General features: G+C 39.4%; 1 protein-coding gene across 2 annotated transcripts in view; it reads left to right on the forward strand.

Annotated features, from left to right (window-relative positions):
- The window catches only part of LOC140729064 (ephrin type-A receptor 5-like), a 326,116-nt gene that overhangs the window by 273,391 nt on the left and 31,993 nt on the right, over positions 1–20,732 (forward strand). Inside the window, exons 9-11 of one of the 2 annotated variants that reach the window (XM_073048347.1) lie at positions 2,355–2,422; positions 14,604–14,729; positions 14,829–15,014. In XM_073048347.1, the coding sequence (XP_072904448.1) occupies positions 2,355–2,422; positions 14,604–14,729; positions 14,829–15,014 (380 nt within the window). Of the gene's footprint in view, positions 1–1,003; positions 1,873–2,354; positions 2,423–14,603; positions 14,730–14,828; positions 15,015–20,732 lie in introns of those variants that run through there. The other variant, XM_073048348.1, reaches the window with a different exon arrangement.

The raw sequence follows: 20,732 nt of genomic DNA on the forward strand, positions 1-20,732 counted from the left end.
ATATCTCGTACACTTATTGATCTATTCTGCCTAGGAGTAAATCTTTGGGATAATCAATAATTAACTGATTACATGATTGTGCAGATGTCATTTCTGGTAATGATGATGTCTTGTACCGGATGACATGCACTTAAGCTGAGTGGATGTACGTTTAAAGAGATGCAGGACAATCGTTTTTCACAGAATGGTGGGTGCCTAGCATGTTAGTGAAAGCAGATATGATAGTGACCTTTAGGAGGGTCTTAGACACATGAATTTGAAGAGAATAAAGGGATATGAACTATGTGCATGCAGAAGAGATCAGTTTAGTTAGGCCTTTAATTACCAGTTTAATTAGTTCGACACCATATTCTGGGTCAAAGGTCTTTTCCTGTGCTGTGTTATGACCCACAAGCTCTCCAAAGTACAATGCTCAGCCACTGAAAACTAAGGCATGCTGTTTTACCCCTGCCATGTGTATGATAGAAGAATGCTTGTTCATTAATTGAATACCAAAATGTGGCATGTTTCTAATCTGCTAAATTCCTCATGTTTTAAAAACTCATAATTCTCAACAGCAATTTAGTCACAGTATTACTTCACTCTCAGTCAGGCAAGTCTACTTCCGGTTTATTCCAAGTGTACACCTTTGTTTATTCATCTCAAATGTCTGTCATCTTGGTTTATTAAAGGGTGATCAGCTGAAGGACATAAAACGGTAGGAGTGGGATTTTTAAGACATAATCAAACACTCATTTATCATTTCAGAGAGACTGGTAGAAAGGTTTTATCTTTAGGAGTGATTATTGTAGTCCAATGATATGGAGGAATAAAAGCAATAAAAATATGCACCAGGTGTTGCTTCCAGGGAAATGGAATGAAACAGATGGACCAATGATTCCCAAAACATAGCTTACAGATAAACATGTGAGCTTACTTGTTGTCCTTCAGTACTAACTGAACTGGAATGTCAAGATCATTGCGTGAGAGATGGATTGATTTGTGGGTAATTTTGCACTTACAGATTCCAAGCCTTTCCCGTGGTGGTATCCAGAAACACGGATGATAGCCGAAAGCTACCCTCTGAGATGGCTTTCCTTTTGCAGGAACAGGATGCTGATTCCCTGGAGAGTAAATTTGACTGATTCATCGGACAAATGAACATCTTGTCTTTCACTATTTAAAAAACATCTTTTATGAGCCTATTATTTTGGCAACATTGTTTTCAGCATAATTTGTACATTTTAATAATTTGCTTTGTGGGCGGGGCAGGGAGAGGAGGAGCTACTTACATATCCTCTTCCTTAAGAGTAACTGACAAGAATCAATGACCTTTGGCCTGCAGAGTGACTGATGGTTCCATGATCCACACTCTCTCTCTCTTTCTCTCTCTCCTCCTGCAATAATTAATAATAGATTTAATGAAACAGATATTAATGATCCTCAATGAACTAATTTAGCCTTTTTAATCTGTTGCTGCCTTCAAATGTAATGCCGAATACACCAAGTAATATGTAATTATGAGTCATTGCTATAAATGAAGTGAAATAATTCAGAAGAGTCATTTATCTTGTTGGAGTGGAAATGAAAGGCTCAGGTGGTAATTCATCATGCAACTGGTCCACTAAAACTTTGTTTCCAATGGGTGTACTTTTCTCATTATCCCCTGCTCTACCTACCTGCCAGATTCATTAAAACTTGTGAATGTAACTCATGCATGCAGTTCTAGGATTGCACCTTAGTGTAATAGAAACTAATCTGTGATATCGACCAGATTTGGGTGTGTGGTTTGTACGGCCTACATCCTTGCAATTTTCTATGAAGTAATGCAATGTTGACATTTATATTTAAGCATCTTGTAATTTGAGGTCTTTTATAAAAAGCTATTTCTCATATTTTTAGTAATGTAGTAATGATCATTTCATGTATGGATAAAATATCAATATATAATAAAACATCCTTATTCTTTGAAACCTTAGAAAAAAAAGTCCTGAAAAATTGATGTGAAACAGGAGGAAACCTCAGAATCTGACCTTCAAATGAAATGCTCTCTCCGTGCTCTGTAAATTAAGCCTAACCAGAGACCAGTGGCTTTCTGTCTCTGCTGTGGTCTTATGTTCCACATTATTGTAAGGATCTTGTTGTGTGCACTTAGTGACATTAATGTTGCTGGTGGGGATATCTTTCAAACACAGCTTTAATCTCTTACACATCTGTAACATTTTACATAGAAGGACCTCCTGAGACTCCCCTGTTTGCCACTGAGAGCCAGAATGATGAAACGAGAATGGCTTTGGTGACAAATGCGACCCACAGCAAGTTTCTATCTGAATTGAGAAACGTATGATTAATGAATGTCGTTTGCTTTAAACCAGGCGATGTGGGTACAGTAAAGCCAAGCAGGATCCGGAAGAGGAGAAGATGCACTTCCACAATGGTCACAGTGAGTCACTTATCAGCTAGCTACAGTATGGATTTCAGGGATGGGGAGGCAAAAACAGCTGGAGAAGTTCATTTAAAGTTCGTCACCAAACATTTGGCTTCAAATGAAAGAGCACAGCAATGTTCTCTTCTCTCAGAGAATCCGCTGACTTTCAGAAGTTCTTTTTACAGCTTGCAGATGGAGTGTCATAGAGTAATCCTTGTGTTGCAGTATAATCCTGTCCTGGTATTGTGAAGAAATCCTTTTAATGAGCAAATCAGAAGGTGCGATGCTGATGTAGAATATTTTATTCACGCTGTGCTTGTGTAACTGAAATCTGTTTCTTCAGTTCTGAGGATGTGGCATAAGTCCAATTCAGGGACATTCCAGTCAAAAATAAAGCAGAGTTTTTACTCTAGAACTCTGAAAATCTATGAGTGTCCCAGCATAAATCTTGCTGCTGCTATAGCAAGACCATGCCAGATTAGCCTGAAAACAAACCAAAATAAGAGAAAGCCAATGTTCCAACAAAGTTTATGTTGAGAGATTTGGGCTGTGGTCAGTGGAGGACATGTTGGTGAGCATTTCTCACTGAATACCAGAAGATATATGCCTCATCTACAGATAGAACACTTGACTGTGGAATGAACATTGCCTTTTCAAGCAGTTCTCTTTGTAAGCTACCACTGTAATTACTTTCTGAAGGACAGAGGAAAAGGATATGATGGGGCATGATTCTCTACCCTATCACTTATCCATTGGATGTTTAAGGCCTTTAAATATTGTGAGTGTTTATCAGTTCTGGAAATCTCCCTTTAACTTCAGAAGACTGAGATTTTCAGCACCAGGTGTCCCAGTTCACGCTTTGACCCACATTTTTAGTGATGCAGGAGAGTTGCAGGAGAGTCTTTTGCATTATTGATATCTGGCTAATGTTTAGATAACAAAACACCAAAGTAGAAACAGAAGGTTCTGGAAATATTCACCAGGTCAGGCAGAAACAGAGTTAACACGGTGTTTCTACAAAACTGGGAATGAGATTAAACAAGTTAGATTTCAATAACACAGAAGGTGGTGGAGGGGTGGATAAAACAAAGGGAATATCTATGATGGGTGTGGCCAGATGGGCTAATGTGAAAGCTGGAAATACATTCTGCTTCTGTAACTGTGTTGTGTGATGTTAATTTCTGAGCTGTGGGACACGCCCAGCAGGCCAGACAGTACTAGCGGAGAGAGAAATACTGAGCCACAATCTCAGGCGGATTGCTTTCTGAAATGGCCAGTTCTGAACTAGAAGACAGGAAGGGAGAGTTACCTGAACTTTTAGAATTCAGAATTGAATTTTGAAAGCTGCATCCATCCCTGAAGGAAGATGAGGTATTTGTTCTTTGAACCTGCATGGCCTCATTGTAACAGTGCAGGAGGTCACAGAGAGATGAGAGTGGGAGTGGGATGATGAGTTAAGGTGGCATTTAACTGGAAACTCAGAGTCACCACCCCACCCCCCCCCAAGCACAGAATGGTGCAAGTACACAAAACGATCCCCCAATTGTGTTTGGTTTCTCCGATGCAGAGAAGCAAAATAAAATATTAAAGCAATACTCATAGTGCAATCAACTTATTCACTGATATCAACTGATGGTCCATGGTGAAGACATGAAATTATTGCACTTTTGACTTTAAATTGCTTTACATTGGGTCTGCTAAGATACTTGCTTCTTGTTTTAATTGTATTGATATACTCAACAGAAAATACATCACTGACGCAAACCACGAACTCATGTTTCTAATCTATATCCAGATCCATTTATTTATACTTTCTTCAGCTAACAGTCGAAATGATTCTTACACATTGATGTGGTACTGCTTTATTCACTGTCTGTGCTTTCCCCACGCTTGCACTCTCCTGTGACAATAAATATCTTCTCTCTCTCCTAATTTATTGTTGCAACCACTTTCCTATCAACCTCTGAATAAGTTTACTTCTATCTATAGTCTATTGTTATTGCTAAATCTCGTTTAACAAAAAGTTGTAAAATAAACTGGATTACTCTGTAACTGTAATGTGTCCTAAATTTTTGTACAAATTAAGGGGGATAAGAATGACGAAGGATGCCAGGTTCGATTCAGCTGTATTCTATAAAGTTATTGGGCTGATGTTTCCAGATGTAGGTCAGAATGTGGAGTTGAGCTGACAATCAGATCAGCCACATCCTCATTCAAGGAGAGCAGGCTCGAGGGGCCAGCCTACTCCTGTTCTGAGTTTGCATGTTCATATGTTTGCATGTAAACCTCAATCCCGGGAAAGGAACACAGGTACCGGGCTAGTAATTCAGTGCAGTAATGGGAGAGCGCTGTGTGGTACTGATGATATCTTATGGATGAGTTACCAAATTGTGGACCCGTCTGCACTCTAGAGAGGATGGAAAATATGCCATGAGTTCTCCTGAGCTCAATGCCTGTTCCTGAGCATACATTTTCACACTAGGATTTCCGCTCATTCATCTCATTGCTGCTTGTGAGACCTTGCTGTGTATAAATCCCCATTTCATTACAAAGGATTTAGCTAATATCTATGGGCACCAGGTAAGTGAAAGTTTGTTTTCACCTGTTAGTAAAACTTTATTCTCAGTTTTCATCTTTAATATCAAAAAATTCTTGATTCCTTCAAATTTTAAAAAGAGTTCAATGTTCTCCATTAATAAATGTATCCTGACTACAAAATCCTAAGCATCCTCATTCAGGCTGGTGTCTTCCTTTCTTTATGGTCCTTCCTTTCTTTATCAGTTCTAAGTAAGAGGTGCAATGCTTGTTTATATACCACCTTTAAAAGTACTTTAAAGTTTAACTTCCTTAAAAAAGTTGTAGGGCACATGACCACCAATCTCTGCACAGCAAGCTCTCACAAACACAGATCTGACATTGGCTGAATACAGATGAGAAAATCTGCAGATGCTGAAAATCCAAGCAACGCACACAAAATGTTGGAGGAACCCAGCAGGCCAGGCAGCATCTATGGAAAAGAGTAGACAGTCAGCGTCGACTGTTTACTCTTTTCCATTGACTGAATAATTTACTTTTTTGTATTGTTGGTAAGGAACATGTGTAGGCTGGGGCACTTGCAATTGCTCCCTTGTTCTCCATCTGGATTTTATCTAGAGAAGGCAGACAGTACTTGAATTTACTGTTGCTTATGAAGATGCCACCTCATACCTTGCAGCACTCCCTCAGAACTCCACTGCAGTACCAGCCTAGATTCCTGCTCTCAGTGTGGTATGATGTATAGCATTTGATAAAGCAGAGTTCACATATTGCTGTCTGTATAATATTCCTCTTTTCCGATTTTCTCACACTTCACATATGCATTGGCAAGAACATGCTTCAAGCTGCCCATCATGCAACATCTTTGTTGCTTGATCTGCACTTGTTTGAATGCCCTTCCAATGTGTGTTCTCCTTCAACCTTGGTTACTACATTTAAAACGGAACTCGGACGTTTCAGCCTAGGCTTCTAATCATTAAACTGTCATTCTGACATCTGGCTTGCCAAATTGAAAATGAAGTATGTGATTTCTTAGTTGAATGTAAATTAACAACTTTTCAATAAATGTTGGTCCAATTACTAATAAAAGTTCTCTCTGCATTTTTATATATCTTTTCCTGGATGCTTTATACATTTGAATCTGTGTTTTCTGTGTTTCACCCTGACATTATCCAAACCCCAGCACCAACACACAAACACACACACACACACACATACATATGTGCATATGCACACATCTGTACAGGAGCTCAAACACATGTACACACAGAGACACAGACAAACACACACATGAGCACACACTCATTCCTGATCACACACTCACTCTCATGTGTATATATGGACACACACAGACACATTAACATATACGCATACAATGTGTTTTGCCAACCATTCATTCTCAGTGAAGTGGTACAGTTTAGGTCACGTGAATCTCAGTGTTGATCCTGGACAAACAGTGTTCCACTGGCAGAGTGGGATGGTGCCTCAGTGAAGTGTTGAGATTGTGAACTCAGCATTGACTCCAGACTCCATGAAGTGTCAAATCAAAGACGGATGGTTACCAATTATTATTCCTCTTGACTGATTAATTAGCATTCTAAAAGTGTAAATAGGTCCATTGGGGTGTCTGAAACGAGAGGGCATTGGTTTAAGATGAGAGGGAGGAGGTTTGAAGGGTATCAGAGGGGTAAAACTTTCATACAAAGTGTAGATGGTATTTGGAATGAGATGGTGGAGGCAGAAACAGTAAAAGTGTTTAGGAGAAATCTGGACAGATAGTTGAATGAGCAGGGCATAGAGGGGTATGGAAATAATGCAGGCAAGTGGGATTAGTATAGAACTGCATGATGTTGAGCACAGACACAGTTGGCTAAAGGGCCTGGTTTTTAGACTATTTCTCTAAAATAATGTCCAAACTACACTGCGGGTGTGAACTTTAGTGTGCTCAGTGGCGTGACTAACACATAAGCTGATTGAATTCTGGCTTCTGGTAGATCGGGAGTAAACATGGGGGATACACAGAGTGTATTTGGCCTCGTTGGTGGAGGTGTATCTAACCAGGTCAAGTATTGAGAGGAAAGACATTCATTCCTTGGGGAGTTGGGGTCCCATCCTCATAGTGAAGATACTCTCTATAATGTGTGGCACCAACACTATTAAATGGGATAGGTACAGGACAGGTCAAAGCCAGGCATTTAAGTGACATAGAGACATATCAGTAACACAGAATTATATTCCACTGCAATCTTTAGCCGCGTGCTCTGACATATTTCCTACTATACTGTCAATCAGATGAGGTCCTACCCTGGTTCAATGAGGAATGTAAAAGATTACACCAGGAATAACACTGAGAATGAAGTGCCAGACAAGCGAAGCTGCAACAGGGGATGATGAGCATGCATGGCTGTGGAAGCATGTCGCAAAGGTTACCCTGCAGCCACAGTAACAGGGTTGAGGGTTAAAGTTATCCAACCCTGTCACGTCCTGCAATGTAAACCAAACAGAATGTTGGAAGAACTCAGAAGGCCAAGCAGTGCCTGTGGAGGCAGGTCAATGTTTTATGTTGAGAGCCTGCATCAGAACTGGGAGAGTAAAGAAAGATTGCCAATGTGTAGCAGTGCATAGAGGATGAAACAAGATGGGGGGTGGAATAATAGGCAGATGGACCCAGGTGAGGGGAGGGTTTGGGAGGGATGAACAAGCAAGAGAAGAAAGCCGGGTAAGTGTGTGGAAGGAGAGTACTGGGGTGATTGGGGTGTGTAGGTTACATAAATTCAACAATGTGCATCCTACAGCAAGAGAATAATCACTTATTCTGAGTGGTGTAGGTTCTGCTGGTTGAACAAAATATATAGGCCAGGCCCCTTCTCCTTCTTGAATAGCACCATTCCCACCTTCAACCTCTCCTGAGGCACATTATACAGAGTGCAGGTTTCATCATTTTGATCTTTTAATATGTTGTATCACCTTCATAGAAATTCAGCTGCAGAAGATCTTTCAAGTTGCTCTAACCGCGCATTTGCTCTTGTTGAACTTATAGACGGTCCCTGGGAAGTCAGCAGCCACCAAAAATGGAGACCTTTGCCATCCCGTTCCAATTATCCCTCCTTGCTCCCATTTCACAAAAAGCACAAATCCTCTATTCTGTCACTGTGTAAAAGTGTGGGATACAGGCTTGTTCACTGGGCATGTTCCCAGCATATTGTATAGCCCTGTACATAGAGGAAATATGGGAAGACTGAGTACAGGATGTAACAAGCCAGTACCTTTAAGTACAGCAATATTTACTGCAAGACTTTACTGGGACACTCATGTCCTTAAACAGGTGGAAATCAACCAAAGGATGTTATCTAAGAATGTCAGTAGTAATTTGTGTTTGACTAAGTTAATTGATTTTGCTTTGAGCAAATTACATCGGGTAAATTTTGAGGAACTCAGTTGAAATTGTATGTCTGGATTCTTAAAAAGCACTTCAGGCAATTTCATGAAGATATTTGTGACAATTAAAGCTCACCTCTTTTGAAATTTAATTTCACTCCTACTCAGTGCTCTAATACGTACGGCATATGGCATCAACCTCCACTCACAGAAACATATGGTTGGGAAAAAAATCTACTCGTCCATCACCACGGTGCTTTGCACCTACAACTACTGTCGCGTGACACTTGCAGCTCCCATCAGCTACTGTAGGCAGAGCTCAGAACTGTCATGTTATTGCCTTGTTGATCCAGACACAATACCACAGGAGTTTGTGAAATGGCTCTTTCTGCCATTTATGTGTGCTCCTGATGTATCTCCTCCAGCTTCTCAATACCACCTGGAATACTCTTTCTACATTTTGAGCAGTCAAAGGACCGGGACTCCCCAGGACTCAGTGGTGGATGTCACATTTCCTCCAGAAGCCCTTGAAGCATTTTGTTTGTCCACCTGGAATCTGGTCCGCTGACAGAGCTCGAAATATACTGCCTGTTTCAGGAGTCTGGTGTGGGGGTATGGATGAAAAGGCCTGTCCACTGTAGCCCAAGGCCCTCAGCACAAGAAGACACTGATGCTGGTTTTTGTCATTCTGTTGAACATTGTGTCAGCATAGCATTTATGTTGTAATGCTGCAAAAATGCAACTCTTCGCTATTCCTGTAGTTCCCCAAGTTCCCTTCCCTTTTGGCAAACAAGGCAGTATCCATTCCAATGAGGCTGTGCTTCCTGCCGTCATTTCCCTGGTCCTTGTTACTGGGACTCAGAGGTTTAGACTTTCCCTGTTGGCTCCCACACGGCAGCGCAGAGGGCAAAGGCCACTGCTCTCCATCCATGATTCCTGTCCGCTGGAGCAGGGAATAATTACGTCTCAATGCAAATCACAGACAGATTAATCTTCAGGGGTTGAATTTGTTCCTCTTTGCTTAAGTATACTATTTATAGAATTTTTGGTCTTACCATTCTTATAATCTCAATTCAAGTTTACTTCAGCAATCCTTCACAATTACTTCCTCAAGCATTTTACTCCTGTTTTGTCTGACTTTTCCTGTTCTTAACATTTCAAATTTTCAATTATTAGACCTGGTATTTGGAAATCATGTAAAAGTATATTGAATTTTCCAGAGGGCTTTATAATGCCACCTTGGGCACAAATTAAAGTCGTAGAGCATGGAAACAGGCCCTTCAGTTCACTAAGTTTCACCAGTTGTTAACCAGGCACCAACTTCAGAGAGAAACTTATTTTTTTAAATTCCCAATTTAAGTTACTCAACAACAATGTGGGATAGACTAGGAATAAATCTTACCATGGAAAGTTAAGAAAATACAGTTGATAAATAAAAACATAATGGTCTTATAATTTCAGTGTCTTCAATAAGGATTAAAAAGGCCGTGTGAACACTCCAGCCTCCGCTTCTGAAAGCTAGATCCTTAGAAAGAATGCATCTGAATTTCAGAAGCAGAATTCAAAACTCATATGACATTGCATATTTACTGTGGTTGATTAAGTTCTACCATGTTCTTTTGTTTTGCTTTGAATATTATCTGGGCAGGTTGTGTTTGGTCATGAAGCATGCTTCTAATCCTTCTCTCCACCTCTAAGACTTTATATTGATATATTTGTGATCCTCCTCTTCACCTAAGATGATGGTGAAACTCATCCATGTTTCTGCTCTCTATAACCCTCATCTAACCAATAATGCTCTTAGAAAATGCATTCTATCATTTCAAGTCTCTTATGTATCGTACTGCCAGTCTTGTATCTAACCACATTTTAGAAACCCACCAGACTCCCAAAACAAACACCATCTAACCTCTGCTCTGGAAGGAGATTCCCAAAAGGTGTGACATTCCCATTCACTCCTGAAAAAATGTAGCCCACAGCCACTCAGAGTGGAGAAGGAGCACTCAGGATAGCACTGAGATTCTCAAAGCTACACATCAGGAGCACTTAGTGTAAGCGATAGAAGGAGCATAGCACCTCACCATCTACACAGCTGCCAGGAACCTCTTCCCCTTCTGGCCTCATTGGCCCCCTGGAAATTGGTAACCTGGGTGGAAGAAATCATCCTTCATCCTGAGGGACTGCTTAAGGAAATGCAGATGACTCGCTAAGCTTTCTTTTTTAAACCCTTTCACCTCTTCTGTAGAGCATTTACTACAACTTGTCTCTATTACGTTGTACATATGTTGTTCATATATCATATCTTCTTTTGATCTGATTTTAATCTGGTTGTCTCCTCGTAAAGTGTCTCAGGGAATCCAAGGAATTGCACGAATGCAAGTTAATGATTTATATTGTGATGGTATTGGGTTTGCTTACCATGAAGTACTAAACTCAAAACAAAGATCTTATGCCCTGTCCGATATAAATAGCAATGGATGCCCTCACTAAAGGGAGGTTATACTGTAGCTACCTACTCCTCAAAGGCAAGATCACTTCTCTGTTTATCCTCCATGGTGAGTTTAGTTGCCTATTTGAGAGGTAGCCCCCCTCCACTCCTACCAAGGAAGAGATACTTCCAGCTAACTAAGTAGAAAGAGATACACATTTAAATCTAGACAAAAATCTTAAAATATTTAAAACTCACAGAGGATTTCTATTTTATAAAAGTTTTCCAAATTTCAAATGATTTCTAAAACAGAAAGGATTTCCAAAACACAGGTACAATTCCTATAACCTATTATTTCTAAAAAGGAATACCAACCCGTTTGCAACAAACTAATCATCTGTAGCAGAAATTGATGTCAGAGCAATTTGGATTCTGGTTCACCCCATCTTGCTGTTCCTGGACCATTTCTAGCAAGCTTAAAAGCTCTCTTCTATTTCTACAGTTTGTCTACCACTTGGGTGACTTCACATGCACGTGATATGGTTTTTTTCAGATAGCTTTTTACACAAATGGTCTAAAAGCTTCTGGGTCTAAGAGTTCCCAGATGCCCATAATTAATGCTGTGATGTTGAATCTTTGAGTACATAAATTTTCTGCCTTTTAATAGATCAGCTATTTGATGTGCTAATTGATAGTATCAATCTAGTCGGAGAGCTTCCTTGAATTAATAACTTAGCCAGTGTTGGCTGGTTTGAAACAAGTCAATTAATAGAACCCCATTGTCTTACCCTGCAAACAGCACCATGCTGTGGACCAGCATCCTGTGCCCTATAGACAGTGCTGTTTATTTACAAAGCTGTCCTTTTAACTTCAGGCTAATTATTGCAAGCCATTTACATTAAAAACTGAAAGAAGAATATTGGCTGGAAGTTTAACTTACTCAAGCACTTTTTGATCTCTACAAGTGTCAGCTGCCATGTTCGAAAGCTGAGTTTAGCAAAAAAAAGACACGGTGGCCCCGAACATTGAATATCTATCACAATATTGAAAATTGGTATTCAAGTAATGAGAAAACACTGAACTATAATGAAAAAGATTTCCAACTTTTCAATAGAATAAGAATAAGAAGAGTCAGTGTGATAATGGGCAGAGAGTTGGTGTGGGTGGAAATCTTTTACATCCTGGGTTTCCTCGGATCAAATTTCAAAGAACGAGACACAAAACAAAACAAAGAATTCCAGCACTAAAGAGTAGTGAAAAAGATGGATGAAAGATAAATAACATAAAAATTGTAAGAGCAATTTGGGAGAAGCCAGAAAGTGTTAGATGGTTGCCTCTCTGACTATTGTGACCATTGGAGTGTTGCGGGAATCAGTGCTGGGTCTATTGTTGTTTGTCAGCTATATCAATGATCTGGATGATAATGTGGTTATATGGATCAACAAATTTATGGATGACACCAAGACTGGGAGTGTGGTGGACTATCTAAAACTAACTAAGCTTGCAGTGGGATCTGGGCCAGCTGGAAAATTGGGCTGAAAAATGGCAGATGGAATGTAATGCAGACAAGTTCAAGGAGTTGCATTTTGGGAGGACCAATCAGGGTAGGTCTTGCACAGTGAATGATAAGGCACTGAGTAGTGTGGTAGAGCAAATGGATCTGGGAATACAGATCCATAATTCCTTGAAAGTGGTGTCACATGTAGATGGAGTCAGAAAGAGAACTTTTGGCATATTGGCCTTCATCGACCAAGGTATTGTGTACATTGAAGTTGTATAAAACATTGGTGAGGCCTAATTAAGAGTATTGTGTTCAGTTTTGGTCAGCTACCTATAGGAAAGATATAAATGGACTGAAAGAGTACAGAGAAAATATACAAGGATGCTACTGGGACCGGACGACCTGAGTTAGGAAAGACTGAATAAGTTAGAATGTTATTCCCTGGAACATAGAAGACTGAGGCAAAATTTGATAGAAATATACAAAATTATGAGGGTATAGATAGGGTAAATGCAAGCAGGCTTTTTCCACTGTGGTTGGGTGAGAATAGGTTATAGGTTAAGGGTGAAAAGAGAAATGTTTCAAGGGAATATGAGAAGAAATTTCTTCACTCAGAGGGTGATCAGAGTGTGGAATGGGATGCCAGAATGGATATGATGTTGATTTCAATGTTTAAGAGAAATTTGGATAGATACATGGATGGGAAGGATATGGAGGGTATGGAGGTTGATGGGACTAGGCATTTTAAATGGTTTGGCGTGGACTAGATGGGCCATAGGTTCTGTTTCTGTCTGTAGTTTTCTGTGTGTCTATTACTTGATGACTCTGATTCTACTGGAAACATTCTGTTGGTCAGTAAGCACTTGTGGAGGGAGAGACACACACAGTAAATGTTCCAAATTGCTGTCTTATCATCAGACCAGTTGTTTGGACATTGACATTAAAAGTTCATTGTGTTTCCATTTCCGCACATGCTGCCTGAACGATGGGTATTTTCAGGAGTTTGTCTTTATTTCCAATTCCTCAAATTCACAGTATTTTGGACAGTATATATTTGACAGCTGTATGTGGTCCCAATGGCTTTGCACCAGGGGATCTGTGATCTCAACTCATGACAGGATGGAATTCCCATACTGACAAGATGGCGAAGAGCTTTCCGCAACTTTCCTCACTCAGTGTCTTAAATGTTTGCTAGGTGGAATCCCTATGTATCACCCAGCCTGCTCAGCTCTAAGAAAGCCTTTGAGAAAAACCTTTGGTACTAACTTGATCAATATTAACCATAAGACCATGAGACCTTAAGACATAGGAGCAGGATTAAGTCATTTTGCCTATCAAGTCTGCTCCACTATTCCATCATGGTTGATTTATTTTCCCTCTCAACCCCTTTCTCCAGCCTTCTTCCAGTAATCTGTGATGCCCTGAATAATCAAGAAACTATCAACCATCACTTTAAATATACCAGAGGACTTGGCCTCCATAGCCATTCATGGCAATGAATTCCACAGATTCACCAGCCTCTGGTTTAAGGGAGGTCCTGCTATTCTGAGGCTGTGCCCTCTGGTCCTAGACACGTATATAGTGTCCTAGACACTATAGGACACATCCTCTCAACATCCACTCTATCTAGTCCTTTAAATATTTAAAGAACAAACACGAGGAAATCTGCAGATGCTGGAAATTTGATAGGTTTCAATGAGATCTTCCCTCATTCTTCTAAACTCCAGCAAGTATGGGCCCTGAACCATCAAACGCTCCTCATACATTAAACCTTTAATTCCTGGGATCACTCTCTTGAACCTCCTCCACAATGCTAGCAGATCTTTTCTTAGATAAGGGGTCCAAAACTATTCACAATTCTCCAAGCGCAGTCTGACCAATGCCTTATAATAAAGCCTCAGCATTACATCCTTGGTTTTATACTCCAATCCTCTTGAAATGAATGCTTTCATTGCAATTGTCTTCCTCACCACTGACTCAACCTGCAAGTTAACCTTAATGGTGAAGATGTTTAGCACCAAAGGAACCTTGAGCCAATAACTGATTATATATCTGCATATTTTAGTATTAACACAACATATGGTTTTCTTCAACCATTCCAGTTGTTCACAGTTCTGCGGGTGCAGATGAGGTGAAGCTCTATAAAGACTAATGGACATTAAACTGTAGAAAACAATTCCCCACAACGTGAAGAGAAATTGCTTACAATGAGTTCAGCTTTTCCACAGATACTAGGAGCAGAAAATGTTGTAATTATATGATGCAGAAATTAAAAACACATCAATAAGTATCAACATTATGAGTAATGACATTATATTGTACTAACACCTGCATTATTTATCTTTATCTAACAGTTAAATTACCAGGAATAAGAACATATATTGATCCTCATACCTATGAAGACCCAAGTCAAGCTGTTCACGAATTTGCCAAGGAAATCGATGCATCATGTATAACCATTGAAAGAGTCATTGGAGCAGGTGAGTTAGTTGATTAAAAACTCTGTTCCTTTGTTACATCCCATATATGTTAAATAGAGTTACTGTACTTAACATTGCAATATTTGTGACCCATTCAAGGTGAATTTGGTGAGGTTTGTAGTGGTCGTCTGAAGTTACCTGGGAAAAGAGAGTTTCCGGTTGCCATCAAAACTCTAAAAGTTGGTTATATGGAGAAACAGCGCAGGGATTTTCTTGGTGAAGCGAGTATTATGGGACAGTTTGACCATCCAAACATCATCCACCTTGAAGGAGTAGTCACTAAAAGTAGGTAATTTTTGATACCTTTGCTCTCAAATGAATAAGTTGGATGCATTACTAGGAAGATGTAGATTTGAAGCTGTTATTATTTCTAGAAATGTAAATAATTAATCATTATTTTTGAAATCTATTTGTATTCAAGACTTCCATGTATTACTATAATATAATTAGGCATTTTGCAAATAGATGTCTATTAAAATATTGGTTCGAACTAACTATCCTTCTGTATATTTAATATGATATATTTGACAAATCTGTCCAGTGTGTGAACGGTGAATACTTTTCAATAAAGTACTAATTAGCATGTTCATGTTGTGTAACTTCCAAAAGTCAAGCAATATGGTTGTTATACAAATGAGTGCACATACCTCATACAATTTTCTTTCAATGTCCAAAAGCATTCGGATTACGTATCTATTAGGTGTAAATGGTGTTATGAAACACCAGTGATATTGCTGTCTATCTGATTTAAGTATAGTTTTAGGGGGAGTAAATTTTATGTCCTGAGACTTTTGTGAGTGCTCTTCATATTTTCATCTCAGCCAATCAGTAATCCGCTCTCCCACCTTGTTTACAATCAAGTTCCAGTTCTTACTTAGAGCAAGATCTTCGTCTTTGCTAAAATTCTTTTTCTCTAGTTTTGTTTCAATGGTTTCCTTTACCAGGCAGCCTCAAATGCCTTTGGCCCGGCGCGGTAGGTTTGTGCTGTCGAAGTCAATCCTATGTCCATTGCGAATGCAGTGTTCTACTACCGCTGATTTATCCGGGTAACCCAAACAAACACACCTCCTGTGCTCCTTAATGTGGGTTTCCACTGTGTGTCCCATCTGGCTGATATACACTGCTCTGCATTCACAGGGAATCCTGTAAAAACCAGCTGACTGAGTCCCAGGTCATTTTTGACACGCATAAGCTGTGTCTTGTGCTTCCTTACAGGTTTATGGATGGTATTAATCTGATATTTCTTCAGGATCCTGGCGATCCTTCCAGAAACCATGGAAACATAGTAAAGACAGCGGTAGCCATGGGTTCCTTCTTGTTGTTAGGTTTCCTGGTTTTTCTGTCAGCCTTTTAAGGGCTCAATTAATTGGATTAATTTCCTTCACCTTGTAGCTATATATATATTCTGTGTGGTAGGTTTTCCATAGTTTATACACAGAAGTGTAATGTGAGGCCATTTTTCCTGTTTACACAGTAGTATTCTGTGCGATAGTTGTTACAGGGATTAATGGACAGAATTCAACTCACAAACTGCCCAGTAATTCCAAAGAGAACTGAAGCTTGTGTCTGCCTCTGCCAGCAACCCAAGGTTAACTTGCTTGTCTATGCATTGTGGGAGTCAGAGATGAGCTGCAGGTTGGGTACTGAGGCACATTACCTTTTGTTCTACTACTGAGTCCAACAGACAATCACTAATGTGTTGGACAGAAACTCTGGCTGCACTTCATATCCAGGCCCTCATCTCTATGCGCAGATTTGCAGAAGGAACCAGCACAGCCCCATTCAATGACAGGTGGTATTGACCTGGTTTAAGAGGGTAAACGGGTCCTGTTTGACTTTTATTTTATCTCTACATTTTTATTTCTTACACAATGAAATCATTTGTTTTACTTTATAAGTATCTGAGCTGCTTTTGAGTGCTGCTGATTATCAAAGGTATTTATTAGTCTTTGTTGGCACTGAGCTATCAAACTATCATCTGTGTGTTCGAGGGCGGGCACCAAGTCCTGCCTTCTGAGCACCAATCATTGCTCATGGTTTCCTCTGCATCAAGTGTGGAGATTCCAGTGGTGTGTGTGAGCTCAAAAAAATCATCTTTATCTGGATAAAGTCAAGAAAAAGATTAGGATTAGAGAGGGCAGACAGAGCTGTGAATATTAAGTGCAGGAGGTGGGGTGCAAGGGGGTGGAAATAAAATATGATCCAGCCCAATTAAACTAAGTTTGTATTAACTATGCAATACATTTACAAAATCTTTTGAAATTCTGCAGTGATGCCTGTTTTTTTTTATTTTGTTAAATGCAACTGACCATTGTTTGTAAAGTATTCCAGAAAAAAAACTACACCCCAGGCGTATTTTTCCTTCTAAAAGCTGTAGTGACAGGGGACTGAAAAATATGAGGGATTTTGAATATTAAAATGTTTAGTAATAATGTGCAAATTATTACAATTGTAAAAATAAAACCTGTCTGATTCAGTGCTAATAGCTTCAGCAAATGTAGTTTGTTAACTGACAATGTCACCTCAGTGACAGGTTCATTTCTCTTTCTGTAACTGAATTTTGATTTATTCTCAGAACATTACCATTGAGCCTGACACAGAAACAATACATTCCTGTCACGGTCTTTAAAACTAGCAATGGTTGCAGTGAACCTGTCATAATTTTCCTTTCAAACATTTCAAGCGCTAATGTTCCACTAGTTTTGCTTTTAGACTCATTCTTGTTTGTCTGTAAAATGTTATAGCCATGTTGTTACTTATATAATCTTATTTAAAGGTAGTAATTTGATCTTTATGTTCCTCACCATATGAGTAGTGTAAGCTGTAGAATATATTTCATTAATAAATAGCTGTGATAAATGTTGCTCTTTCATAATTTATCAGAAATGAGCATTAAAATTTATCACTTCTTTCATGCGAGTCATCATAATCTGCATATTGTTGAACACTTATGTACAGGTGTCATGGATTTGAGAGTTTTACGAGTAAATAGGTACGCATGTATTGAACACAAAGTAATTATCTGAAGTCTGTGTATTACCATTGTATACATGTAACCCAGGATTTTTGCACTCTTGATGAAGCTGAATCATTTTGTTATGTAACTCACATATACAGTTTTTATATTAATATCCCATTGTGTTCTTTTTAAAACCTATTCAATCAAATAGGGATATAAGGAAGTATAGGCCAAAACTATAATTGCAGCCAATTCATAACCTGTCAATCTGCAGTCATATTGACTTACAGTTTAACTCTTGTGACAATCTCGCATTTCCTTTCAAATTTCTTCAGCTATTGACAGCACTAAACATCTGAACTGTTATGGAGCTAAATGTTGCGTGGAACTGTAATATTTTTATACTGAAAATTTCTGGCCAATATATTTATAACCTGAAATTTATTCACTTTTCCATTTAAATTTATGCATTGCCATGGAGCCATTTATAATAAAACTACTGATGCAAACTTTTCACACTCTAGTTACGGTCTAATAACAGCAGTGTAGTGTCCCAGTTTTGCAATTCCTGCTTCTATGGTCTGTCCATCTGTCTTCTTGAGCATTTATTTTTCTCACCTCCCAAATCCTCATACATTTTTAATTTAATTATCAATTGCATATAAGCATTATTTAAAATTAACACAAAATGCTTGTCTTTAAAATGCCAAATGTGAGCTGCTCCTGTAATTCCCAGGCTGATAATCTGGCTTCAGGTGAAGATTATAGTTGGTTTCATATGAAACACCACACAGGGACTTGAATTGTATGTACTTATATTTGCCTAATTAATCTGGGAAAATAATTGGTTTGGCCAAATTAATTTTTCACTGAAAGGTAATGCTAGTGATGTGGTAGTTATAGTGAAATATTGGGTAGATTTTCTGAATTAATAATCAAAGGACTGAGATAGATCATCAGAACCACAGACTGAAGTATTTTTGTCAAGATGCACTATAATTGTATGCCCCACTTCGGAAAATGCAATCATTTTGATTACTTGCATTACAGTCAATATCAACAAGGCATCAGATTTGCACCATCATTTCATGACTTGAGGTATTTCGGGGGTATCAGCTGGTGTGGGACTTGAGTCACTCACAGGCAAGGTTGGGAAGATAGAGCAGATACTCTGCCTGAATCGCAACAAGTTTTTGCTCCTAGATGAACTCAATGCCTCTTATGCTCACATTAACTGATAGAACATGGAAGCACCTTAATGAACACCTCAAGATCCCCCCACGGCCAACCTAGTGATCTCAACCTTTCAGGCCAATGTGAGAGCATCCTTCAGAGGGCGAACCCATGGAAACCATCTGGCTCAGATAATGTACCTGATGGAGTACTGAAGGCCTGTGCTAATCAACTGGCAGGAGTGTTTATAGATATCTTCAACCTCTTGCTTCAGCAGTCTGAGGTACCAAGCATCATGAAAACCTGCTTCAATTACTATTATCTAGTAGCACTTGCATCCACCACGATGAAGTGCTTTGAGAGGTTGAACATGAAGCATATGTACTCATGCCTGAGGGGTGACCGAATTGTCTACTGTCAACAGCAGATGCCCTTCTATTTGCTGTTACCTCAGCTCTAGAACACCGGGACAACGAGGATGCATATGTCAGGATGCTCTTCACTGATTGCAGCTCGGCATTGAATACTATCATCCCCTCAAAACTAAGCTCCAAGACCTAGGCCTCGGTACCTCCATATATAACTGGACCTTGGATTTCCTCAGTGGCAGGCCCCAGCTAATACAGATTGGCAACAAGATCTCCTCCATCAGCACAGGTGCACAGGATCTGTGCTTAGACCTTACTCTACTCACTTTGTACTTACGATTGTGTGGCAAAGTACAGCTCCAATGCCATATTTAATTTTGCTGACACTTGTTGGCTGAATCAAAGGTTCACCGCTAATCTGAATAAAGGAGGGAGGCTGAAAACCTGGGTGAGTGGTGCCACAAAAACAACCTCTCACTCAATGTCGGCAAAGCTAAAGAACTAATTATTGACTAGAGTAGAATGAAACCAGAGGTGCAGGAACCAGTCCTCATTAGAGGAGCGGAGGTGGAGACCGTTAGTAGCCCGAAATTCCTTGGTGTCAATATATCAAAAGATCTTTACTGGGAACAGCACATAAATGTCATCACAAAGAAGGCACGACTGCACCTCTACTTTCTTAGAAGTTTACATAGCTCTGGCTTGTCACTGCAATGTTTGATAAATTTCTATAGGTGTTCAGTGGAAAGTAACCTAACTGGCTGTATCATGGCCTAGTACAGAAACAAGAAAGCCAGGATTGGACAAGTCTATGGAAAGTGGTGGATACAGCCCAGTTTGTCACAGGCAAAGCCCTCCCCACCATTGAGCACATCTACATGGAGTGCTGAACAAAAAGCAGTATCCGTCTCCAAGGACCCGCACCATCCTGGCCATGCTCTTTTCTCACTACTGCCGTCGGCTACAGAAGCCTTCGGTTTCTCACTACTAGGTTCAGGAACAGTTATTACCCTCAGGCTCCTAAACTAGTGTGGATAACTTCACTCACCATGACTCCAAACTGTTTCTATAATCTACAGACTCACTTACAAGGACACTTTACAGCTCATGTTCTCGGTATCTTCTTCGCACAATATTTGTTTATCAGTCTTTGTGTGTTCATGTAGTTTCCCCATAAAACTCTATTGCATTTCTTTTTTCCCTGAAAATGCTGCAAGAAAATGTATATCAATGTCATACTGTTATAGTCACATGTACCTACTCTGATCATAAATTTAATTTGAACTTTTGAACTTTGATCATTGATGAAGCACTTTACTGGACAACTTTTTTAACAAACCATCAAATCACAAGGTCATTTTCAGAATCTATGTTTGCAATAACTCAACTTATCAAAACCTCTGCCTAAACTAAACTGTTGCAGGTTCAGTGAGCCAACAATTAACTCTTTAATGAGGTTACACTCTGAAATCCAATCACCATATAAACAAATAACTTGAAGAA

This window comes from Hemitrygon akajei, chromosome 6 (assembly GCF_048418815.1).
Source record: "Hemitrygon akajei chromosome 6, sHemAka1.3, whole genome shotgun sequence".
Taxonomy (NCBI): Eukaryota; Metazoa; Chordata; class Chondrichthyes; order Myliobatiformes; family Dasyatidae; genus Hemitrygon; species Hemitrygon akajei.